We start from the raw sequence: 27,673 nt of genomic DNA, 5'->3' as shown, positions 1-27,673 counted from the left end.
CGATTGATTTTTAATTGCAGTTGTTGCGTAGAGTGTTTGAGAAATTGGATTGCTTTTAGTAGATTGACATGTTGCTCTCTCATTTCACCTCAAATATTGACAGGATTGCTGATCTACAGCGCAGGCTTATTCTCAGATGCAAATTATCCTTTAATCCTATTCATATCACAATAATGGCTGTTAAGATTTTGTTCATCGTTATTTGTGTCCGTTTCTACTACGGGAACACATTCAAAGTACACATATGGTTTTGACTGGAGGAGTCCTTCATCTGCTGGGTAATATATTATCAAACTTTTCGGATCACAGTTGACATGTCATTAATCATAGACGCAAGCATTAATTAAGTAAGAAGTAAGCGAAAAATGTCAGATTTTTAGGCAAACGCCTTCTGTACATTAACGCGTTCAAACATTTACCAAACAAGTCCAGCTGTTACAAATGGGAGCGCGTCTTTTAAAGGTGATCATTATCATTTATCCAACGGACAGTGATGACAGTTAATCATTATGTGTATCATCGCATGAAAAAGGTTAAATTATATTTCTCCTTAAACAATTGATGCATAAACCTTGATTTCTGTAAGGCAAGACGATTACAAAACACCAATTTGAATACTCTGGATCAGCTAGCACCAACCATTCCAATGGTACTTATCACATAAAATCATAGCTTTATCTTGCTTAAGCCAATTCATGAACATTTAACACCCAACCATCCCTATCGCCAGCAATTCCCACAAACGGTACGAACCTTCCAAAAAAACCTTATCGTTTGCAAATGACCCAAAAGATATGTTTTTAATACAATCACATTTCCGTCCGGTGGATCCTGTCGAAAAAATATGACCGCTTTTGTAAAAGATAACAAACCGAGACATCATCACCTAACGGGGCGGGGCAAGCAATACGCCAGCCCAACTCCTCTTTCATTCTCCCTCGCAAAAAAAAAAACATTAATTTTGCTTCGACCCAATGAACCCCGGTTTCTGGATCCGCTTTGTTCCCAATCATCAACGATATTACAGAAGGTGGCCAAATTCAATAGGATCCTGATGGCATAATATTCAACCATCGCCCATACACACTACCGGGATTCGGTTCTCTCGTTAGCATCCAATATTCCATTCTCGTCACCGTTTCCTTCCGTACCGCTAGCAATGTTCACTGCTAGCACAACCGCCGACGATAGCTGATGGGATGTTTTTATTTCATTTTTTATTGCGTTCTCTACACACGAGTTGCCAGCAGCAGCCTCCGAGCCAAGCCCGTGTATTGGTAGCAATGTTGTGCGATTTTTGAACCCGAGCCCGTGTGTCATGTGCGTTCGGAGACAAAATTAATCATACGCAGTGTAGGAGTATACCTTTTTTTTTGCTGCTGTTGCTGCTGCTGCTGCTGCTTCTGTTGCCTTCTGTTCATTCTCCGGATATTGTTACCCTTCTCGCGAACGATCCATCAATGCGTTAAATGTCAAAGCTTGTACCATGGCCTTGTCATGTTCGGGACGGACCTACCAGCCAGGATTCTCGCACGATCGATCGATCGACAAACCGTGAGCGGGTTACTATTTCGGATGAGAAATTTTATATTTCTCGGAACATGTTCCGGCCACCGTTTGCCGTTGATACCGCCCGTACAATGATGATACACGCACACGGAATTTTGCACCCATGCTACCCGGTCCGCTTATATCAACAGTCGTTTTGTTAGTCTTTCATGCTACGATCCCAAAAAGGATAAAGGAAATCTTCCCGCCAGCACCGTAGAAACATTCGCAACCACCGCGCGGGTGATTTCTGCATGGGAGCAAGTTTGAAGTCAATTTGTTTAATAATGACTTTGACTTTCTCACCACGACACTGACCAGGGCACGCGGGTACTATCCTCGGTTGGATGAATCACACTGTAATGTACACCACCGGATGCGTTGGTTCGATAGAGGGCATGCTGATGAAAGTACCTAGCTTCTATGTCTCGCTCTCTGTTTCTCTCTCCTGGTGCCGATGGTAGTGCCAGAACGGCTCCGGTTGAGTCGCGTCGTATGTCAAAAATTGTTAGCATCATGCCTCGCATCGCGTCGTGATGCCCGCTTTGCGTCCGCCATCCACGTCGACGTTCACCGCGAGCTAAAGCGAATATTAGCGTAGCGGCGCGGACGATCCGACGAGATACTCGACGACGACTACGACGACGCCCATCCGTCACTGTGATGTATGATTATGCTTCCAATAAATCAATGCTCCGGTTTCTCCAGTCTACTTAACATGATCCCAAGCCCAAACGGTCGTTGCTGCTGGTCGTCGGCCTATTTGGATTCGCGCCGTGCACGGGACCCGGCCAATGTTGCATGTGTTCTGGACGTGGCTCCATAGCCCTGGACGGGCTCTAAATTTCGTGCAAATACATCCGGGGGAATGCGGGGTAAATTGGACGCAAATGACGCGAACGTACAAGGTCATGGAGTGGAGTGGAGAATAATGAAGAACTGATCGGTCGGTATTGCCAGAACGATGCGTGATGTTTTGCTCCGTAGAAACGGGCACGTTATTAAGGACATGATGAAGCCTTTACAAAGTTCCATAGACGCACGGACACTTGGATGGTAACGGGTCAAACTGACTCAGCCTACCGTCATACGTGAAGCACCAATAAATTGCTACTATTTCATGGCGTACAATAGGGCATTGTAGCATTAAATTAAACCGTCGATGTACACAGGGTCAACGAGCGTGTGTGTGTGTGTTTGAGTTGACATGCTAGGTTTAGTGTGGTTTGTAGACCGATACTTATTCGATCGAAGATGGGAAATTGAATTTCTAAGATCATTCTTATGTTATGCTCAAATTACACGCAATTTATTTGCATCTCGCACTAATTATTTGATTGTAATCGTTACTGGAATTCCCGTGCAATCGAACTTTAAACGAAGCTTTCAAAGACCTACCCCTCACGCACTACCGACGCACCTTAAGCATGCCAAGATGACAAACGTTTAACTTCAGCGTGTTGAAAATTTAACCCGCTCCAGACAATCCCTTCACGTTTTCACCATTGCACCATCAAACCTCCTCAACCTATCCTTTATCAAGCATCCGGTGTCGTTCGTACGATGTTTCATTAGACTACAACAGACAGGGCGTTGCAGGGACAGCGTGGCCTAGCTTGGTTTGGCCTGACGAGCCATCAATCATCGGATCATAATTTGGAAAATGTTATTCGAGCAAAAAACGTGCGCCAACGCCGGATGATAGGTTTACCGTACTGACGAAACCTAGCACCCATGGCACGGTTCTCACACGTTTGGCTTCATTTTGCTGTGAACCTTTGTGTATTGGATTTTTCACACCACAAGCCCAAAAAGACTCTCGCTCGCTGGCGCTCACTACAACCGTCAGCATCCGGCTGTTTCGGGCTCCTTTTCTGTTGCCGTTTTTTTTTTTTATTATTTGTCACACGGTTCCGTAAATCATGGTGTGACATTATTTTGAAGGCACGAGAGTGCGAGTACGAGATCCAAAGAACAACCGCTCCGAACCGCACCGGACCAGCTTGAGTTTGGAAAGTTCCTCCCATCGGAGCAGGTGCTGAAGGTGGTGTTGTGATTGTTTTCCTCACCCAAGGAAACTGACGAAACGGCTTCCCAGCGCGCTGCGCGACGTGTGCAATGGGCTGGGAATATAAATAAGAAGTAAATTACCAGATAAGTTGCCTCCATTTAGGCGCATGACAGAAAACGAATGGATTATTTATGTGCGCCCGGAACCGATGCTCGGTGCCCGGATGAAGAAGCAGCGATTTCTTTTCTCAACCGAACCAGGGCCCACGGCCGAGGGTTGGACTTATTCTTTTTTTTTTTTTTTAACGAATCACTACCATTTCAGAGGGAGAAAAATTGGTCCCCATTAAGGATGGTGAGGGCACATTTTGTTGGTGCTTCGTGCTTGTTAGTCCTAAATGAGGCTATGAATATTTTTAACACTGCCGCTGCAAAGATCGATGCACACTTGCGGATGAGTGTTTATCCATTTTTGTTTGCCACTAATAAATCATACGTTTGTGGGAAACTGTTATCATTGAGACGAGATAAATGTCAGGTGCTTGAAAGATATATTTCAACCATAACAGAGGGAAAACCCGAAAGAGGTTTAACCGGTTTTATTGGTAACTAAAAGAAAACAAAGAACTAAATAATAGATAACAAAAATAAACTGCCTTAGAAGCCGATTAAACGAATTAAACCCGACGAAAACGATCAATTTGAAAGCTTCGACACCATGGGCCAGTACAAACGAACCTCTTCCATGATGGTCATGAAACTATTGCAGCAGTTGCTATGTGTAAGGTACATTGAAATATTTTCGTAAAGAAACCACAGATATACATTTGAAACGCTGATGAAATTATCGCACAGTTCAATAATTGCCCGGAAATTTCTTTCATTAGAACCATTCTTTATTCATTTTAAAAATTTTCTCAAAATGTTTATTCTTAAGATATTTTAAGGCAGAGATAAGTTTATGCTAAGATAGCCAATAGGGAGACAGCTTTTGGCAGAGTACAAAGAAAAGAGAATAAAGAGCTAAGGTCTATAATTTATATTAACACCTCCTAATTTCCTAAACCACTTAACTGCTCTTAGAAGGAGCCTTCATCTGATAGCAAGTTCTGCTAGAGTACCACAGGGAAGTGGTTTTGGAACTCTTTCCCACAATTGCTACTCATTCGATCTTGCATGACTCGATTGAAATGTTCATCTTTCACTCTATGCAGATAACAGTGCCATACTTTTCTCGCATAGAATCTTATCTTATCTTATCTTGACATTGTGCCCTGCTAAAAAATACTTCAAAATACACAAACTCAGGGACTGGAAAATTTTAGTTAATAGCACTAAAACCCAAGCTATAGTTTTCCCCATTAAGCTAAGAATAAATATAAGAAATGTAAATCGAAAAGTAAGACAACTTAACATGCAGGGCAAAACAGTACCGTGGACGCCTGATTTAAAATACCTGGGAACAACCTTTGCTCCCCCAAACAGTTTAAAAGATGTACAAAGAATATAACATAAGTTTTTTGATAATGATTTATAATCTGCCAAATAGATTCTGCCTACTGTCGAACTCCACACCGTTGCAGAAGTTTCTCTAATCGGAGAAAGAATCAGGCAAAGCCTTGAGCATTTACGCACATTAAAGCTGTTATCCTGTTTCCTAATAATCAAGAATTTGTTTGAATAAATTATTCTCTCCCTTCCTGCCTAACGTCCTGTTCCTACTAATCTTTTCTTCCTTCTAAAAAAACATCACTTTGCAAATAGTTTTACATATGAAGTAATAAAAGTTCAATTATCGCACTCACAGTGATGGTTCAGAAGATTCCCGAACCGCTCTAAGTCCCGCGCCGTCGTCCGGCTATCCGTTATCCCGCCCTCGATGGTGGATGATTCCACGTCATCCTCCCACCTCAACCTGGGCCTACCACGCCTCCTCTGACCGGGTGGACGGCCCTAAAGGACTTTCTGAGCTGGGTCGTCTGGTGCCATGCGTAAAACATGGCCAGCCCATCGGAGCCCGGCGAGCCTAATTCGCTGCACGACGGTGAGGTCGTCAAACAGTTCCGTACAGCTCGTCGTTGAAGTGGCTCCATAATTGTCCTTCCACACATACAGGGCCAAAGTTAGATAGTAGTTTATTTAATTCTAAGGTCTAAAAAGGTGTTACATAAAAAAGGAATACGCAACTGGACGTAAAATATTTTTTTTGTAAATATCAAAGGCAATAAGTCAAAACAGAAGTGTAAACGCTTTGTGAAAGTAGGAAATCTTTGAATTCGAATACATCTATAACTCCAACTAATTGTTAAAACGAATGGAATAAATTCAAATTATGTGAAACTTTTTAAAAACAAATCTGATAGCCAGAGATCTTATTTTAAATGCAATCATTCGGAGCTTTTTTATGCAATCACTTTTTGAAACCTACTACATTATACAATAAACAATAGCAAAAATGTTTTCAATCATTCTGCCACTCCATCCAACGTAAGTTTCTTGATTATTACGAAGAAATTTGTCACCTTTTGTAATATGTTTCCCCTAAATCTAATGGTTTTCCGAAAATTCAATAAGCCTAATCGTTTTGTTTGTCACACATTTCTCTTCAATTTCGCAAGAAATTATGATTCTAAGAGTTCCCAAACACACAGCTCGCACCCCATTCACACCGCATTATTTATTATTTCTACGAACGCGAACTTAGCTTTCGGAAAGTTTACGCCCATCCAGTAACGCTTCGTGTCCCCGTTAACAAGAAATAATTCGCCGCAAAGTCTGTCAACCAGTCCGTTAAGCTGTCGATCATTTCATAGCTTTCGGGGGTGGTTGCTGATTTCTTGTTTCGGTGTGTATACTTTGTGCCTACAATAAACAAGCGGCAAGCGATGGCACCTTCAAACCCGAATGCCAAGTCAATATGATGATGACTGTGTCGACCGGGAGCATCTTTGCATATAGATGAGCTATGAATTTTATAGCGTCTGTGTTGCATGCATGCATGCACAAAACCATGGGATGGAAATGTTGTTCGGATGCTGCGTTGCTGGGTTTCCTTTGCTTTTTGGTTTTTTTTTTTTTCTCTCTCACCGCTGCTGTGTGAAACGAAGCGCTGAAAAGACATCGCAAGAAGCCTTGATGATGCGCGATGCGTTTTAAAATTGTCCCCGTGCTAGTTTGCTGCCAACAGGCACGATTGCAGTGTACGATATTTGTTCGAGAATTGGAGCACGCTGCATGATTGGATTCGTTTTGCATTTGTTTGCAAAAGCCCTGGAACAGGGCGTTGATGTTTGGTGTTGGATAAAAAGAAAACAAGAATAAAGGTGTAAGATCGAATAAAAACTCTCTGCAGTAAGCATTTCGGTAAGGGAAAGCTAATGCATGGATTGAAATCTACCTCCAAGTTCCTGTTATTTCAGAATATACAATGCCACTTATTATGTAACACATTCAAATGACTTAAAACACCTTTTACTCTGTGTTTTCAATCGCCTTCCTGAAGCAACGTGTCATTTGACGCCTGTGAAGCGATTCCGCATGCAAAACTCATGCTGCCAACATAAGTGCCCCCCCCCCCCCCCCCCCCCAAGGCTCCCACAACTGTACCATCACACAACAACAAAGCAGGAAACCAAAACCTACAAATTGTTTACGAAAACGAACCAACCGACAGACAAACAGGCAGCCCGTACGAAACATTCACACAACGAAACGTGACGACTGTCCGGACATGTTGGCGGACCGTAATGCGTTCGGGATTGTCCGCGAGGGAGAGGGAGAGTTTGAGTTTATTCTTACGCGCCCCAACTTTCTGACCAACGTCAGTGTCAATCATTTGCAACTTTGTCCAAATAGCAACTTGCCAGAAAATAAAACCGTCCCGTATGTCACTGTACGGAGTTTTGTTTTCATCACACAAAACTTTGTCCCAGCGTCGCCCGAGTGTGGCCCGTGCTGGCTAGTATATGGCTGGCCAGGCTTGCCGAAACTGGAGGGGGGCTTTCATGAAGGTGCGGTGGTGAGGAAAGCGAAAAGTTGTTCATAGCAAAACTGTCCCCTGTATGCTTATGCGTGGTGGACATTGGACCCCATGGCGATGAGCCAATCGTTTGCTTTAGCAACCCTCCTATAGAGAGAGAGAGAGAGAGAGAGAGAAAGAGAGAAAGAGAGACACACAAAGGTTTGATTGTTTGTGCGAAATAATGTAATTACACCACCAGCAAAACAAAACATTCGAAATCACTTTTGTGCTGCCTGCATGTAGCTATGAAGTTGTTCGGAATTGTAATTGTAGTGTACGATTATTATGCAAAGAGTAGAAATACAATACATGTTAAATTGCTTTATTAGTGTAGAGTTTACGTTTGGGGTTAATATTTCACCACATACCAATTAAATTTCACCCATAAAAATGAGATTTTACCAGTAAGTGAAATAAAACACTCAGAAGGTAATAAGCAATTGTCAAGTAATCCGAGCCCTTCCAATTTCCCAATAATAAACTGTACCCTTCTATGTTCGACCACACTCCCGACAGTCAGATTTACATGCATAAGCGAAATTCCACCATGCCCGGCAGGCTAGTATATCAAAAAGTTGTTGTTCGCACCGGACGCTAGCAGGAAGTAAATTGTTGCAATGCGATCATGCGAAAGCTTGGCCCTTGCACACTCACACCACCTGCGCGTCACCTGAGCTCGCACCGCACCAACTTTTGCCAGCTTCCACTGGAAAGAATAGCACTCCACCGCACAAAGAAAACAACGGGACTAAGAGCTATTTCTTGTGCATACTTTCACGGTTTCTTCTCAGCTGCAACAAAATTGCGACACTGCCACTCTCCGGCCTTCCAATCGCAGCCAGAACGGATAGGCACCGAACCCTTTATTCTTACCATATCTTACCGGGCCGGTTGCAAAAAACATGGTGGCAGATGCCACTGCCATTTGGTAACTGGGAAAGGAAAACTTTGCCTTTGCCGCTGAACTTCATGGCATGATAACGAAGTGCTTGCCCCCCCACCCCCCCCGCCTCGGCATGCATGCAACACCCGAAGCACAAACATGCTTTTTCGGGAGGAAGATTTTGTCCCACGCGGCAGCAGGGATGGTAATGACGACAAAGGAGAAGAAAATACTGCTCCCATATACTGTACTGCAAGAGCAAGTGCGCGCGTGAATGGAAAACTTTTCAAAAAACCAGCCACAAGCAACTGTTTGTGCGCTCGATGGCAGATGAACAAAAACGGGCGAAACTATTGCGCTGGGGCGACATACTTTTTGGCGCATTTGCTTTGCTGCTGCTGTGTTTGATTGTTTCTGGGCTAGGGTATTGTTTGTTGTTTCTATTTCGTCTTGCTCTCTTTTCAACTTCGCACAATGAATGCGTTCCAATGAAGCGTAGGCCGTGGTACGTGTGTGTGTGTTTCATGCATTGCAATATGGTTGCTCAACTTTATCCATCGTACCGTAACCTTGAACCGGTTAGTTGATACGGTTTCATGTTTGCATAGCATAATTGTCATAGATCCCGTCTTGCATTTAGTGCCCTCGGTAGCAGCATTTTCCCAGATCAAAACTAGTCCTTCCCTATTCGGCTTCCCTCACCGTCTCTATTTCAACCCATTCCCACCCTTCACTTCACTCAATCTAAAATAGTTTTGGGGGCAAAATTTCTCCAAGAAGAAAAATCAATTTGCTCAAAAGCTACCGGCGTCGTTCGCTTTTGCCAAGCCAGTTTGCTTCTGCTCGATCAAATAAATAAGCATCAACCCGGCCGGGCTGAAGTATCGGAGATCGAGATTGTCTTCCCGCGCCGGTTGGAAAGTTGCTCAATGCATCAGCGATCAGCGAATGGGTAGATTGGAAGTTTTAGCTACAACGCCGTCGCCCAACGAACCAAAAGAACCACCCCGTAACCACAAACCGGGACTGGTGGATGTTGTTTTCTGAAGAAAGTTTCCTTGTTATTTAACTATTTGTCTATTCGCGCGCATCGATTTGCCAAAGTTTTGGGGAGGAACTCTCGCGAACAACTTTATTGTGGGCTGTGAATGCATACAGGGCCGCAGCGGACAGGGAATCGAAATGCATAAAAAAAATAACAACCTTTTCCCACCCTCCTTCTGAAATGAACCATTCCACCCGCCGGCACTCGAGATTGGACGAAATTCATCAACGTGTTCAAGCTTCGGTTCTGCCGCGAAAGTTGTCGAACTTTTGCAACATTTTGCAGCGCCACGGTACGGCACTTGCATTTCCGTTCGGATTGCTTAGGGTACGGCTGTTTATGAGAGTGTTTGTGAGTGGTTTTGTGTCGGTATGACTTTGCGATCCACAAACAGCGCACCAAACTCATTGGTTTTCGTAGCAGAAGCGAGTTCAATAAACATTCGACGACTTTGCTAATTGCATCAAGCAATAATGAATGATTAGCAATGGAAGGAAGGGCACATTTGCTTGCACAAGAACAAGATGGTGAACGCTAATCAATCAAACATACAAAGGATAAAGTTTTTCGGGTGTTTTGGCTTCAATATTTGACCACTCTTAATTATTACACTAGCACCAAAGTTTAAATAAATTGTGCAGTTTTACAACTACATTCAACGCATTACGCATTGGCAATTTTTGAACTTATGAAACTGATTATTTCGCGAGGAAAACGTTCAAACCATATCCAAACACAACCCTCACCCAGCATTGAGAGCAAGCGAAGTATCATTGTGTACGCCCCTGGCAGAGCGCTTTCCAATTAACCAGATCATTCCACAGTGTTGACAGTGCCATCGAAACGTGCGACAAGCCTTGAGTGTCATTTCTTCCGTAAATTTTCACCCGAAAACACCCACGGCCACGGGTTTCATGTGGGTGCAGAAAAATCTAATAATGCAATCACCAATCATCACCAATCGGGTTGACAGCGCCCTTCACGGTCGGCCGTTGTGACGTTAAGCTAGCGCGACTCGAAATCGATCGGAATGCTGGAATGTCATCAGCGGTGCTCCAGGGTTTCGCATCGCAACACGTTTCACCCGACAGACCGGCCTTTCAAAAAAAGAACTCGCCTTCGGTCAGCAATTCGTCAAAACGCCATCGAAATCGGATCTACTTATCACCCGTGAAGGTGAAGGCAGTAGGCGAAACTGGTCATCATCAGCGAAAATTGGTACGATTCGGAATGTCACGTTCGCGACCGCACACCACAAACTCAACAAACTTCACAGATAGCCGACTAGCGGTAGCGTTGGAAATGAAAAAAAGTCCTATTTTTTCGGACAGTAAACAGTGCCCTGGCAACTCGGCTTTGCAAGTGATAAATGCGATGATTTTGCAAAGGTGGCCCAAGAGAGAGAGAATTGGTGATGATGTAATTAATAAAAATAAGTCAACCATTTCTTCGTGGCCGATCCGTTGCAAGTTCGTCTGCTTTATCGTTCAGCGGCACTTAATGCGAAAAAAGTCCAGCCAAAACAGCCCCATCATCATTATAATTTTCTTTGCGTGTAATTTAGAATTTACTGCAGAAAGTGCTTCTGCTGGAAGGATAGAATTTGATAAACCATTATGAAGTTGTCAATTGTTTGATAGAGTTTATTTCATTTAAGCAATCTGTAAACCTTTTTGGCCCTGTTTGTATGACCAAAGACCTAAGCAAAAAAATATATTTCGTTTAAAAACATCGTTAATTATAATTTAAACATTTACACAGGATACTTATAATTTACACTCCAAAAGATAGTTTGGAGAATATAGTGGCCTATTCTCAACAATTGCTCAAAACATGGTCAAACTTGACATAAGGTCATAATCCTCGTTTAAGAGGATTTCGTCAGTTTAAGTTAGAGTTCATGTCTCAGGGGTGTATGAGAGTAGTGGGACTATATAAGTTCTATACATTCCCAGCATCGATCGTCGTGACAGGTGTTTTAAGCAAAGCAGTTTTCTCAGACAGTACAAAGACCAGTTGGCAGCCAGCACTCTAGCGCGTATCGCAACATCAATGCTGTTGTCGGTGCTGGCTTTTAACCCGAGGTGGGTCATGTTTTAAACGACCTCGATGATGCAGCCAACTATCCGTACGTGACCCCTGCGTATGTCGGCTAGGACTGTTTTGCGTAAACAGACACCAAAGCATCATCAACTTACGCGCACAATCGTTGGAGTAAATTATAAGAATTTAACAGGGTGATCTGAGGGGTTAACAAATTAGCATTATTAGCAGGGGTTACCAAATTAGCAATCAGCATTTACAAATAAACGGAATACGATGTCTGAGAGTTTTTATTTCTAATTTACGAATAATGATTACGCATCAATACCGTATTGTAATCACTAATTGTGATGACTAAAACAATTAATATTATTTATAAGCCATTTTTTCTCATTATCCCGTATCCCGGGGCATACTCTGTTATATTTCTAAGAGTTGTCAATGTTGAAAAGAAGGACTTCCGATAGGTTTGTAAAAATTGTCATTATTCACGTCGTGTGGTGTCCTACTGACTTTCAGATGTTAAGAACTAAGACACGAGTAGAAAGCTGAATGTTTATTTTTATGCAAAATTTTGAGACAATTCTTGGAAACAATTCTTCATCAAAATTTCCATTTGTAAAATTCTGTTCTTTATCTAAAACCCGATGTGTTCATGATTGGGGATGATGGCTATTTTGATTTACTTGTGTACTCGATTTTGATTGGTTAATGTTCGGAATGCATTTGGTCTACTTTTTCTAGACAATTATGTTTATCAATAACTTTGATTAAAATGATCAATGAAGTGTATTTGCCAAAATCAGACGCATTTATACTATCGATTTCAACAAAAAAACCCTACAGTGCTTAACAATTTAGCACGAAGTACTATTTCCGCTTCCGCTTCAAAACATCCTTCGGTCAACTCAAACACCCCCGTACCTGTTCAATGTCTATCTTCAGTTTTTGCATTGCAGTTAAGCTAATTTATTGGCAAATACAATTGAACATGTAATGGATAGCCAGTTTATCGGTTTTGGGCGAATAAAATTCGACCGGATATTTTATGGCAAAACAGTTCCAACGTTGACAGTTCCAGCCTTCGATCGCAGACCCGTTGCGTGTCAGAAGAAAATTTGACATTCATAAATTCATTCCCCCATCGGGGTGGTAAATTTACTTGCCCTACCCCATGCCCAGTTACCACCCATAACGATGCTACACCCCGATGTTTTGTTTTCTATTGACAAGGTGATGGAATGTTAGAAAAGGAGTAGGAGAAGAGGAACCGTACCACAGTCACGTGTACTTACGGCTTCGTTTGTGTAACGCTGGTGGGACCACTGGTGGAATGACACACACACACACACACTCGGTATGGGACAGGCAGGGCAGAAACCCTCAACACCAAACTGCTGCAAACACGTAGAAGGATGCTTAAAATTTTCGTTGCGCAAATGTTTTTACATCTTTATTGCGGTTTGTGTACACTTCGTTCGTTCGGTTGGGCAACGAAGGATGAGAAACATTTGCTCAATCCGTTTGATGTACATAAGCACGTCTGTTCGAGTTTAGTCTTGGAAGGAACTGAGGGTTTTTTTTCTGCTTTTTATTTGGCCTGACGTTTCCCGTTAGCGAATGGTTCGTGTACTGTACTCGTTTGATGTAATATCCCACGGTTCTGCCAATATATACACTCAGCCACTACCACGCACACATACATCGCAGGCCCCATGTTTGGGATGACGTGTTGATTTTCGTCGGCTGTCGAGGGATTTTGGGACAGTTTTTTTTCTTTTCTTTTCTTCGTTCTCTTCTCACGCAATGGCAAAATCAAACATGATATAAAAGTCATAGCGCAATCGTTTACATTTGTAGCTTTACTGTGCAGGTAACGGACTTGTTGTATGCCGAGATGGGAAAAATGTTTTCCCATGACCTGTGTGTGTGTGTAAATAATTGTACATTCGCTTTGCAACACTTTTGAGTGAGAACAGATGTTACGCTGGATGGAAATGTTGGAAGAGAATCGCGTTAGAACTGCGCCTTATTTATTCTTGAACCATCTTCATAGGTCTGCATGATAAGAGTAAGCTTGCCTAAAAAGCAGATAATGACACCAAACTTTAACATTTTAAATTATTTTTCCTACTTTCTTCAGATCATGGGTTGAAATCAGTGGTTTAAATTTACTTTACGAACATAAAATAACACTCACACAAGGGTACAGAATTTTTATGATCATTTGCGCTCATGTGTCGGTTCGCTACAACCAAGATTAAAGTACGCAAAACCTCTATCTGACAAAAATTTAAAGCTTCTTTAATGTGGCATTAATAGTAGCACAAAACTCCACCCTTCGATCTACCGCATGACTTCGATTCTATTAAAACTATCGATGGAAATGGCATATCTATCAGGCATACTTAGAAGTAAAAGCTTCAAACAGCACAAGAAAACCATTAGAACTGGTGCTTCACTTATAAAAGCACCAGGATAATTTGTTTATTTCATACTTAAATTGAAACTGGAATTTCGTTTTTATCGAACAATTCGATTCATAATGGCCTAGGTTTTTTTTTTTTTTTTTTTTGGAGAAAAAAACTTTAACACGATGAAACGTAACATAAATCACTCCCAAGCGCATCACTCTTTCGTATCAATGTATTTGTTTTCAATTCCACACCACACGCATGTGTACTCACGGTGTGAAGCAAACACTGGCAAAATGATACCGTGTCCCTAACGAAGCTGGCTCCAGAGCACATGGAGACACATGATCATTTTCGCTTTTCGCAACACTCGTCAAACAAGACCCTTTCATTTAACCAATCAATTTTCACACCGTATAAACAAACACACGCATACATACACGGGCACCACACAGGGGGGAAAGCTTGATCAACCGTAGCGCTTGTTTGTACAGCTTGTCAGCTTACTAACCTACATTTCCTTTTCTCGCTTTTCTGTTCTTTCTTCCTTCTCTGCAACTTTAGCGCAACTTCCGTCGCGAACCAAATCAACGTGAAGCAGGCGAACGCGTGGAAACCCTTGCAGCACAACCAGCGGGCAGAGAAATAAATAAATTGGCAAAAAAGAAGATCGATTGGCGCGGATGCATTGCATTCGCTCTGCAACTGCACAAGTGACTTCAAATTGGCGGCAACAACCAAAAAAAAAGCGAGCAATTGCTAGCTATCGGTAACCATCAGGTTGCAGGTTTGCAGAAACAGGGCATCAGCATCCTTCCAGATCGTTTAGCTTCGGCACCGATAAGCCAAAGGGGCGCCGGATAGCGACTCCAATCGTTCGAGATTGCAGCAGCCGGATGGCACAGCGCAACGGAGGTGCTGGTGGCAATCGTTAAGCGCACTCGCGAATTTTTGGCCGGAAGTGCGAACCCTTTTTCGCGAAAAAACCTACCATTCCCGTCCAACGGGGTGATTGTGTGGTTGTGGTTGTGCGGTGAAAAAACAGTTAAACTCACACATTCACACAGCAGATAGTTGAAGCATAGTTCCCAAATCAAACCGGCGGTGTTGAGTACGGTGAATAAAAGTGCACCCCTACCGGCCAGATTACCGATGGCGCCGATTGTTGCCACGGTTTTGGAATCGGAATGGTTATGAAAGAATACAATAATATACCTGCCGGGTGCACAACGCTAAACCGGGCTCGTTGGCAGCAGGATGAAGATGGCGTCGGTGTTGCGGCGGGCATGCTGTTGGTCGCTAACGGATCTCTCGCAGGACTCATCCCCATAGCCGCACGTCGCGTCCTCAACCTATCGCCCGTTAAACCTTCCTTCCATGATCCGCTAGCGTGTGATTCGCGTGTGTTTTTGTGCGAATGAATCATTTAGTGAGGCGAAAATAAACTTATCCTAATCCAGTCAGCTCAGCATCCCATCCTGGCGGCCAGGTGGTTTCGCAAAAACGAAATTTGGGCTGCCGACTTCACTCTCGGGAGTGAAAAATCAGATCCAACCGGACCGGTGCTGGCACGGGAATGGTGAACCTTTGTAAAATAAAATAAGCGCCCCACTCAAACTGTCGTGGCCTGGTTGTGTGCGTTGTGTGGGTGTTTATATATGTGAGTGTGTGTGTTGTGTACGGTCAAAGGAGAGACAAAATTCGCTATTTTTCGTTCCCTTCGTTTAGAGTGCTTCTCGAACCGGTTAGTGTGCCCGTTTCGTGGGGCGAGAGGCAAAAATAATAAAATATTCAAAGCAGCGTAACACAACGAGGCACACTACAGCCCGGAAGTGGAGAAGCAATTTTCATTCCTCCAGGGAGTTTTATGCTGGCAGGCAAACGTTGGCTGTAGAAGAAAAAAAAAAGATCCCATAGAAACGAAGAGTAGAGATAAATAAAAACTAAAAAAAAGGCTGCGCACATGAACAAGAAGACCGCGACCACCGCCGAGACCTGAGTGCTTTGAAGGTATGAAACTTACGGCGAGTGTGTGAGAATGCTTGTGTGCATGGGGCAGTGTTAGAAATTATCCTTCCGGCATTCATGCTGAGGTGAAACGCAAGTAACCAGAAGTCTGTGCAAACAGGCAAACTTCTAGCCCGGGATCCTTCGGGAAAAGAACGGAGGTGAAATCCTAATTGCTAGCACTGTGTGCAACCTCACGTGCACATGATCCCACACAGCTCTACGAAGAAAACTCACGCGCGCGCGCTCGTCGATGTGTGTGTGTGAGAGTGCTTTTTATCCAAGGATTATTCACCACCCTTTAGAGCAGACCCATTACCGTGCAAGTAGCAGGATCGAATACGAACACGAAGACGCAAACAAGTGTACTTACCTTGGATGAATCTCAGCGTACTCGGGTCTCGCTTACTGTGCATCAGAACGCCCGCTGCTCAGGACCTTCCTACGACTAACCGTGGGCCCCAATAATCGAATCGTTTCGAACTTTTTCCCTTTTCTCTTTTCCTCTCTTTTCGTGCAGATGTGTGAGTGTTTGTGTCAAGTGTGGAGTGCAACAACGGCTCGAAAGGTAACCGGAAGGATGCACATTTGCATCGAGCAAAACTAAAAACCGAGTTAAGGCTGGAAGTTAACCTTCCCGCAACGCAGTGAACACAGCAAAGAAGAACAAAACCGGAAAACGCGACTGCTTTCTCTTTGATCATGCAAAGTGGCAGGACGAGTGTTTTCCTTTGCGTTTTCGCACAGCAGCACCTTGTGCCCGAACGCTGGCAAAAGTGAGCAGCAGCAGCAACCACCACCACAATCACCATGCGGGTGGTGAGAATGTGGCTGGCTGTGTACGCGTGTGACCTTTACAGTGCAATCGTTGGGGCCGTGGTAGCTCCGTGTGTGTTGTTTGGGTAGTGGAGGGTTTTGGGTTAGTTGTGGTTTGGAACCAGTAAAGGGTTTCGCTGCCAGAGAGCCGACCCCGCAGTTCCCAAGTGCACACGAAGATGCAGTACAGCGAAAGATAAAGCCCGAAACGGTGCATGTGGAAAAGTGCAATTGGCTGTATGCAAATGTGCGCATCCCGCCACGCTTGCCAACCGCTGGTCTCCTTCGAGTGAGGCAATCCAATCGACAGTGAAAGTGAGGGCGGGTGGAAGTGAGGGAAGCTGTGGAGGTGGAGAAAGTGGTTTAAAAAGAAGCAAAAAGAAAAAAGAAAACAACTTGAAAAGTGTTTGCCAGCGTCGTGGGCGTCGCCAGGCAGTGAATGGCCGGATGCGAGTGAACCACCCGATCAGCTCGAATAACCCGAGAGTTGGGTGAGAGAGGCACCGGGCCACCCAGGAACAGGAAGCGGAACAGATTACGGCAACGACCCACCGAGCGGGACACAGTTTTCCCTCCCGGAGTGGCTGAGCGCATTCAAAATGACAATGACGAAGGCACACATATTGTGCATCTTGTGGATGATTATTTTCTTCTGCTCGAGCAGCACAGGTAAGACTTCCGTAGCGACGCAAGCACACACGCTAGCCAACGGTCGTGCATAAGAGTCGATCGGTTGGGATGGGTTTGTGTGTGTGCGTGTGTAGTTTTCTTTCGAATTCCTTTTTTATCCCACTTTGTAGTGATTTGCAGTAACAAATGGCGGTATCGTTTAAGCTATTTAACTACTTCTATCCTTTCCAACGATCGTCAAGTGAATGGGGCCTGTCACGTCTATATGTCTTTCTTGGAAAAAACTAAAGAGAAATTGTACTCATTTATCATGGACGGAATATTGCTCCGTTCATGAAACTTGTAGCAGTAAGGTGAACGGGAAGCAATTTTTCACGATGAGAAAGTCATCTTGATTATTTATTGTGATGCAAAGAATGATTATTTTATTGATAGTGAAAAAACATGCATTTTTTATTTCAGTTCTATAATAGTCGTTTAACTTTCGAAAATTCTTATATGCACAAGAACGCACATTTATCCTTGAACAGGTATTGGAAGTTATGAGTGAATGAGTAGGTTTATTTCAATATGTTTTGAAACGGTTTCGGAAACGTCAAAGCGTGGCTAGAATAGTTACTTAATTACTTACTTATCAGGCGCTACACCCGCTTTGCGGTCTTGGCCTGCCGCAGCAGAATCCGGAACTGTTGACGGTCCCGCGCTGTCATCCGTCAATCCGTTATCCCAGCCTTGATGGCGGATGATTCCACGTCATCCTCCCACCTCGATCTGGGCCTACCACGCCTTCTCCGTCCGTGTGGACGGCCTGAATGGACTTCCTTAACTGGGTCGTCCGGTGCCATGCGTATAACATGGCCAACACATCGGAGCCCGGCGAGCCTAATTCGCTGCACGACAGTGAGGTCGTCATACATTTCCGTACAGCTCGTCGTTGAGGCGGCTCCTCCATAATCCTTCGACACCTAAGGAGCCATCAATCCTTCTGAACGTATTCCTCTCGAACGCGGCTAAGAGGGCTTCGTCTGTTTTGAACAGGGTCCATGTCGCAGAGGCGTATGTGAGTACTGGGACTATAAAGGTACGATACAGTCCCAGCCTCGACCGTCGCGACAGGTTTCTTGAGGTGAGATGTTTCCTCAGGCTTTACGCAGGATCCTAGCGCGCAACTCCGTTTCTATGCTGTTTTCGGTGCTGACTTTTGACCCGAGATAGGTGAAGCTTTGTACGACTTCAAATTTGCGGTCACCTATCCGTACATCACCCCCACCGATTTCTTAGTAGGGCCGCTGATGGTGCCACCATCAATTTGGTTTTTGTCTCGTTAATCTGCAAGCCGAGGTTTTCTGCCGCCTGCTCGATCCTTTGGTGGGATTCTGCTGACTGGGAGAGCCCCAGACCAATAATGTCCAGACCAATAATGAGCTGGAGCTGGGTTGACTTACAGTAGATGGTTCCCGAAGTCTCCACCTCCGAGTCAAAGATGCCCCTCTCTAGCGCCAAGTTGAATAGGAGACAGGTGGGCCCATCTCCCTAACGCAGGCCTTTGGTGGTGACGTTGGTCATGGTCATTCTAACAAGCCTGATCAGTTTGACCGGAATTCCAAAAGAGCTCATAGCCTCGTAGTGTTTTACCCTGGCTATGCTATCATATGCGGCCTTGAAATCTATGAAGAGATGGTACGTGGCACGACTGCTGTTCAGCCATCTTCTCCAAGATTTACCGCATGACGAAGATCTGGTCAGTGATAGATTTTCCGTTTCGGAATCCTCTTTGATAGTTTCCAACTATCAGTTCAACGATTAGGACAAGCTTTTCTTGAAGGATTAGGGAGAATATTTTGTAGGCGGTATTCAACACCATCAGTCCCCTGTGATTGTTGCAGTCCGATATATCTCCCTTCTTGTCTACGGGATAGATGATGCCGAGATTCCAATCACAGCGTGGCTAGAATGGTTGAACAATATCGTCGTACATGAGCAATGTCAGCTAAACTGGAAGATGTTAAGAGCGTTACAGGCTTACCTTGGACTGTCGGTTGGGGATATTTAAAAACAAATACGGTGCAGCATGAGTACTGTCAAAAGAATCGAATTGAATGTAGACTACCGCTCTTTTCGTGCCTCAAAGCAACAATAAAGAACTCTGAAGCATTATCACATCGTGCAAACCACGCGCCCCGAAAATTGTATGATTAGGTTCTAACAAAGAACGCGGGTTGCGTTCTTCTGGATGACGAAACTTTAATAAAATAAATTTGAGGCAAGATTCTGGTCAAACATTTTACGTTGCCACAGCACGGGGCAATGTTCCCAACAAATATAAGTTTGTTTTTGCTGACAAAATTACCCACAAACTCATAGTATGGCTAGCCATCTGCACCTGTGGGGGCACAAAACATGGCTTTTTATAACAAATCAATCTATGAACTCGACAGTTTATGAAGATCAGTGCCTTGAAAAGTATATTTTGCTTTTAAGTAAAGCTATAGAAAAAAACAGCTTCTGAAATGGATGAACCAATTGTGCGGCAGCTCATAAGAGCTTTTAAAAGAATGTTGCTTAAATTCATCCGTCATAAACAAATATTTTTTCTTGAATTTTTTGGTAGGAGCGCAATTAAAGCCTTTCATTTGGTACAGAAATTATTTTTCTACGTTAAATTTTTTTCGTTTTACAACCTATGACGAGTGACCGAATTCTAAATGAATGTCACTTTAATAGTTTGTTCTACTCTTGTCGATTAAAAAGCGTGAGTAGTGTGAAAAATAGATTTTAACTTTAATTTTATCTTCTTAGTATGAATTATCTACAAATTGTATCTTAATTTTAATTTCATACATTATCCGATCTGTAATGACTCGTTCGTCGATCCATTAAACAAATTTAAATTATTTCACCAATAACACTCATTTCGCTAGAATAACTTTTCATCAAAACAATCCCAAATATCTTTCCTAATTGTTCGTGCAAATAAAAGGACTGAGATAAGTATACCTCAAAACAAACAAAAGATTTGCATTAGGAGCACTGAATTAAGGAAACCATCCTTTGCTGAATGTTTTCCCCCAGCTCGTCACCCGAAAGACGCTGTGCTGAGTGCGGTGGGAGACGTTTCGGTTGCCACACTTCCGCTTCTGCGCCTACGCCATCCATCCATCCGATCGCTTCCATTAATGTGTATTTGCTTGGCTGCTTTGCCACACTCGGATCGCACAACAAACTCGTGCTGCCTAAATAAACAGCAGCGCAACCGAGCAGTTCGGGCGGCAGTCAAATGTTTCGCTCTGCCTGCCCAAACTTTGGCCTGATGATATATGATCCACCAAGTGAGCGGTGCTGATGTTTGCGTTGCGTATCAATATTAAAATACCAAACGGATCCGTATCCGCCACTGCATCCATCGCAGCCCGCCAACAGCCTCGTCACAATTCCGCATGCAAATGATCAACGTAAAGTGAACTCAAAATGCCTGTCCCTATATGGGTAAGGAGGGGGCGGATGTTTGGTTGGCACGGAATGCGGAGAAACGGAAAATCGAATACCGGGCACCCGATGGTATTTCCATACATTCCGAAAAGAAATTGAATAAGCCATCAAAATCTTGGCTCATATCCCTGTGGGGTGGGAAATATCCATCCACAGCCAAAATTTCCCATTTCCCGCTGAAATGAGGAAAATTGCGACGCTAGAAAGAAGAAACAAAAATCCAACGCAAATATCCGGTTTTATTTTTCCATCCGTGTATCCCTCCATCCTCCTGCCCAACCAACCCTCTGCAGTACCCTCTGCAAGTACTTAACGCGCGGAAAAGCACACTCCCACAGCCCTGTTTGCAATCCCACTCCTGTTGTCTGGATTTTTGTCGTCAAAGAGTCGTTTGATGATTGACATAAAACTGGAATTGTTGTACTACCATCGGTTTACTTGGTGTGCCCGCACGAACGGGGCGGAGGGTTTACTTTTGAGCCGATGGAAAGGTGCGGTGAAATAAACTTTTCGACTTTATCGGTCTAGGCTGATTACTTGTGCCTGCCTCATGCTTGTCAAATAATCACAATCCGACAAACTTTACACCTCCCAGCCACGATGTGTGAGTGTGTTTGTTGTTTTACAGAGAGGTTTCAAGAGCCCTGCCCGAGTGGATCGTGTGACTTCAATAAATTGGGAGCACACTTTAAGTGCACAAGCATGCAGTAAGTGTGCAGAGTAGCGTGAGCTATGCCTCCGGGCAAAATGTTTCAAACCGAGCTTTTATGACTCAATGGAGACGCCTGGTGTTTTATAACGAAACGAAACATTTGCCTTAGCTACGTGCATTGGTGGTTCCGGTAGCATTCCACCACCGCTTTGATGCATATAAATTTTAACGTTTATTTACAGTGATAAAAGTTCGGGCAGTATTATTTTCCCCTTCAGAGCATTTGTGCGAAAATAGACCCAGATAAGAATGGTAGTTCCCTAGGCGCATTGCATCGTACGATTAATCGTAACGTCTATTTCTGATGTTTGATTTATGCTCGTAATCAAACGATTGGCTTATGGTAAACAGACGGTAAATAATACACCGGCATTAAATTAATTATCACCTCCCTAAGAAGACAATTGTTTTATGTTTGCATAGCTTTTTTCTATGTCAGATGGGAAATTCTACCTATAAAACGATTATGCCTTACATTCGCTGAATGCCAAGAAAGTGGCATTGTGTCTCGAAACAATAAACGCAACCTCAAAGCTAATCCACCCTCATTCTCTTCATTATGCATGCGAAGTTCCGAACTAAAACAAACAGTTTTATCATGTGCTAATTTTATTACACCTCACACTGATTTAGAATTATAAAAAGGAAGCTGAAATTATGTAACTAATATCACTCACTAAAAAAATTCAATTATTCACACATGGCACACATGTTTAACAGTCAATCAGACAGAAAATACTTCACTGCATCAATGCAAGGAATTATTATTATCGCTTTGCCAGAAGTAGAGTTTCATTACATTTCAAATTGACATTTCATTGTTATCCTTCATTTGATTATAATCAGGCATGGATAATGCAGGAAATCCCGCTTCAGTGCTTTCTTTGTAAGTTTTGAATAGTTTGCTTATGATTAATTTTGATGAGTTTATTGAATATGTGCGGGTGTCCCTCCTCCGTGAAGTTCTAAATTATCTGTTACAATAACAGTGCCGACTGCGGACTGCGTGCCGGACTACACAAAAGAAAGAAAAAAACGATCAAATGTCAAATGTTAAACGTAATACTGAATCGTAACACCTGGATGATACAGGATAACCACATCACAGAAGAATTATTATAAAGATTAATTAAAAACCTTGATTTGATGAAAGGACTTGATTCAAAAATAGGAGTTAATTCATAGATAGTAGGACGGCCAAAGTTGGGAAAGAAAAACAATTTCAGACGAGCGTGCGAAGGGCAAACTGGCTTTGAAACAAGGTCAAACGCCACCTTTTTTCAAACACTCGTTTACACGTGATTGATTAAACGGTTAAACGGTTAGAATAAAGTAAAAAAATTTAACAAGATTGTACATAAAAGTGTGTTTGTTTGCTTTTTGGTCGTCGTACAGAAGCCGACGAAGACATTATCTAAATTATGAACTTGTGTGTGGCCATCACGATACTTCTCAAGCAGATGGTGTTTTGGTGTTCTTTAAACTGTATGCGTGTAAATGTTTTAAAATGCTCGGTCATAACGTTCTCTAGACAACGGTCATCAATAGAATTTGATTACAAATTAGCTGGCTGCTCAGTTCCGCGTAAAAACGTCATTCGTGATTTAGGTGTATTTTGAGACTCTAGGCTAACTTTCGAAGAACATCACGAACTTACTATTGCTAAGACGTGTCGGTTGCTACGTTTTATTTCACGTGTAGGCAAGGATTTCAAGGACCCTTATAGTTTTAAATTTTTTATTGTGCTATTTTTAGGCCAATTTAAGAATTGGATAGCATTACATGGACACCAGTGAAACCGTACACCATTGACAGGCTGAAATCAGTGCAAAGAAAATTGGCGCTCTATTATCTGCTGCCTTGGTCTCGTAGCACTTCCGTAGCCACATACCGTACTAGGTGTCTGTTTTTCGGACTGGAATGTGGTTAGGACTTCAATATAGGTGAATGACGGCGCATTGCGTTTTTTTAACATAAGCTCATCAGCGGTTTTATTGACGCCCCGTACATTCTTGAAAGTATAAACTTCCAGGCTTCAAGTAGAATTCTTAAACCAAGGCTACTATTTAGTTCCGTTTTTAGATCGATTGAATTTGGTTCAAAAGATCCTCTATCTAAAATTATAGCTCTATCAATCGCAGTCAATCTCAACATAAGCATGAGTAATCTTAAACTAATCTTGCGTAGCACATATTTTTTCTTTTTTTTTTAATTCATAAAGCACGACCAGGCCGTATTGCTTACAATAAACCTAAAAGTAAGATACTCCTTTCATCTTTGCTGGGAGACATTTCCTTTCTTCGAAGCCGTGAAAGGGCACCATATTCCGTGGTCTTATCGTGTGAGGGCACCTTGTTCCGGGGTATTCCGGGCGTTTCCATGCTCGTGGTCCAGATGGTAGCTGCGTAGCATCTATTGAAACAATTGAATCCTTGTTTTTCTGCCTTTCATTTATGGTTTTTATTCTGCTCCGTAAAGGTATTTTATGAAAGGTTTTTTCGTTTCGTTAGTGTTCCTGTCCATTACGTTAAATAAGGATAATTATGTAGGAATAGGAATAGAACCGAAACAGGCTAGATGACTCAATGTAATAATAAATAAACAAATAAATAAATAATCTATGATAATGGTAGCTACTGCGCTACGAGCATTCACTAAGTTCCTTTAGTCCACTGTTTTAATTGTTCCGCCGTCTTTCTCAGCGATATTTGTAATGTCCTTAAGCCTGTTTCACAACTATCAATAAAGTTCTGAAGGTTTAATTATTACTTAAACCCATGTACATTTAAAATCATAATTTTATTTGTTTTATTTTGACGTTTTAAACGTTCGGCCGATGTGAAATTAAATGTAGTACATTTTATTATAATTAAATGGAACGTTCATCAAGCACATTTTAACGAAGCTCTTTAATACCTTCGATAATGCAATACATCCATCTGTGAACATTCGTCGCTGAAAGTTCATAGCGCTCCCCAGTATTACACTTTATTTTTATCGATATGATTCACCTAAATTTTGATTCACCCGTACCGAAGCACAATTAAAGCTTGGCCGAGTTCTGCTTCGCTTGCTGTATGTAAGCAGATCGCTTTCCCTGTACTGCTTTCCTGCCACTAGCATAAAATCATCTTCCCAACTTCTCTTCGTCACACACGCACACAGGCACAGCAGAAAGAGAGAGAGAGGGACAGGGAATGTACACACAAAAAATCCAATCTTCGAAACGTAACACGCAAAAATCACCAAAGCACGCCGGATTGGAGGCAATAATCGTTAATTATGCTTTTCCATTCGCTGCTTGTGGTTGGAAAAATCGCTGAAACGTATCATTGATCAAATCAACCGCAATTTTCCCACCCTCGCATCCCATTCGTTCCCGTACCCAATGGTTGGGTGCATTCGTTTCGCGTCCGTTAACAGCCGCTGTATGGGTCGGGACAGTTCGTTTATGCTTCATCACTCGCCGTCGTCCTTACTTCGTCCTTACTGCCCAGCCCGCGCGCATCGTTATCTTTGTGCCAAAGTTATGCGATAATAGTAATGAATTCGATGTGCTCAATGCGTTAGTGCCGAACCGTTTAGCACGGAGGAATGGAAGGTGCGGTGCGAAGAATAGCAGGGGGAATCGTTTGTTCAACCGAAAAACGTACACACAATAGAAAGTTCACCATTAGAGGCGCTCTACTTTTCTTTTTCAAGGCTTTTCTTCGGGAAGCAATGGCGCTTTTGGTAAAGGTGAACGGTACGAAACCCGATCCCGTAGCAGCAATCGATTCAATCGGTCGGGTCGGTCGTTGTGGGCAAAGTGTGAAACCACATTTACACATTAAAACCACTCCAACGCTTCACTAAGTTACCGTAAGCTTGAGCATCGTCGTCTACACGGGATGTACTTTTCTCGCCATACTTTCTTTGGTGAAATGGTTTTTCGCCATGATGGTTTGGCCATTTCATGGATCGATTCGCTTCGCCTCGAGCAGGGGGGGAAAAACCAACATTAAAGCTAAAGGGCGTAGCGTGAAACGATTTCATAGAATTGCATTTATGACAACGGTCAGCAGTGGTGTGCATGCGTGAAGCTGGATTTTCGTTTAAAAAATTAACACAAAACACAAACACACGGCTGTATTCATGGTGTTCCGTAAACATTAGCTCCGTGCGGATGGTTTAAAAGTATAAAAACTCAAACCGAAAACAATGACATTTAATTTTACATCATCATTATGCTGGAATGCGAAATTTAATGAATTTTACATCCCGACAAGATAAACAAAACGCTTGTTGATGTACTGTGTGCCAGCAACTGTCGATGCACCTGAACAACCATGCTCGCTGGGCAAAGTAAACAGTTTATTTTACCACATGCTTCGTGGATCAAATAGTATGTTTCGTAGTGATCCACACGGTATGCGGCTAACAAATACGCAAATGATGTTAAAATTAATTCATTAAGTATGATGTACGGAGCTGAACAACGCGCATTATGCTGCTATGGACTGTGCCTGGCAGTGGATATCGACAACAGTATAATTATTTGCACCCGTCAACTGCTGATCGCCGTTTACTTCTTCTGAAAAATAACAACAGCAAGCGAAAGCTTTTAAAACAACTACACTGCTATGTTCTTTTTGGATAATATGTTACACGACCTAAAAGCTTTACGATCCAATCGCTATAATGTGTTTACGAAAACAATCTCTCTTTCCACCTCCGTCCCTTACCTCGACTGGAATTAATCTCCGTACCATGTGTTACCAATCCAGCTTAAAATTCCACCAGCAACGGCGCGTACCATGGTATGGTTATCGTTAAAATTTTGTCAATCACTACATCCTGGTACGGCTCTCAAATGCGAGATTTCTCCGAACCACTAAATCCCCTCCATTTTCATCATCAATCTGTTCCGCTAAACCAATCAAAATTGTTCACATTCATTTCTCGCCATACCAATATACCGTAAACATGATCGAAACATTATGGGAAAACAATATGGCTGGGCGAAGGAATAAGCCAACACAAAATAACACATGCAACGCTTTCGTACAATTCTGGAAACCTTTTTTCAGTGATTGCTTCCGCTTCGGACGCCCTACTGTCCAATCATCTGACCCCGGGTTCATTTCCGGACCCTGTTCGCCGCTGCCACAAACTAATCCCCGCACAAGAAGGTAGCAACATTTGGAGGGGGGGGGGGAAGGGGCAAGGACGGGCGGAAGAATACAACACTCACGTCAAATAAAATCCTGACTAAGCTGAAACCGGTCCAGTCTCGACCGACCAGCTCGGATGGACATTCGCAATGGTACGGGCCGGGCCGGGCACCATGCGCACTGTTGCTTGCCTTCAAAGTAGAAATATTTACGACCATGCTGATTATGCAGAATAAATCAAACTCCATCATACCGTTGGGCCCCTTGCACGTGGAAAAATCCGTGCACCGGATCTCGTTGCTACACGGCTTCTCTGCTTCCCATGCTGCCTCCTTTATCATGCAATGGAGTCGATTTGTTCTGCAAAATACCAGTAGCCGTACGGAGTGGTGTGCGTGGTTGCGTCAAAAGCGAAACCTTTCCATGATGGGCGTAGTCGTACTACGTATGGTTTTTCGAAGAAATATTGTAAAGCATGGTCTTTTTTTTTCGTAAATTTTCGTTTTTCAATTCAAACACCGAGTCAATTAATTCAAACGTTTTCATGGTCTTGGCTATTGAATTTATTATTTAATCCATTACATTTTGATAGAAAATGCTCATAGTCCTCGTTTTCCGAAGAATGGTTTATTTTATCAGATACAGTGAACACTATTTATGTTTTTGATTGCTTAGAAGATAGTAAACGAATTATTAAGCAAAAATTTGTTAGTAATAAATTCTAAAAACTCTTCTATGCGGTACGTTTTGGAAAAAAATCGGCCCTGGAAACTATAAGCCTCCTTTTCTATGAATAAAATTAGATCCTGGTATCTCTTGAAGTCGTAGACACGATAAGTTTCAGGATTTCTTGTCTCAAAAGACGGTGATTAACGAGACAAAATCCAATATGATGGTAGTAC

The 27,673-nt window shown here is 42.9% G+C and overlaps 1 protein-coding gene across 1 annotated transcript in view; it reads left to right on the top strand.

Annotated features, from left to right (window-relative positions):
• The first annotated feature begins 17,302 nt into the window (after positions 1-17,302).
• The window catches only part of LOC126557635 (uncharacterized), a 73,536-nt gene continuing 63,165 nt past the window's right edge, over positions 17,303-27,673 (top strand). Inside the window, exon 1 of the mRNA XM_050213484.1 lies at positions 17,303-17,456. Within this exon, the coding sequence (XP_050069441.1) occupies positions 17,387-17,456 (70 nt within the window). The 5' untranslated portion in view covers positions 17,303-17,386. The remainder of the gene's footprint in view (positions 17,457-27,673) is intronic.

This window comes from Anopheles maculipalpis, chromosome 2RL (genome assembly GCF_943734695.1).
Source record: "Anopheles maculipalpis chromosome 2RL, idAnoMacuDA_375_x, whole genome shotgun sequence".
Lineage (NCBI taxonomy): Eukaryota > Metazoa > Arthropoda > Insecta > Diptera > Culicidae > Anopheles > Anopheles maculipalpis.
Note: the sequence above shows the minus strand (reverse complement) of the source record. Positions and strands in the feature narration are given on the sequence as shown.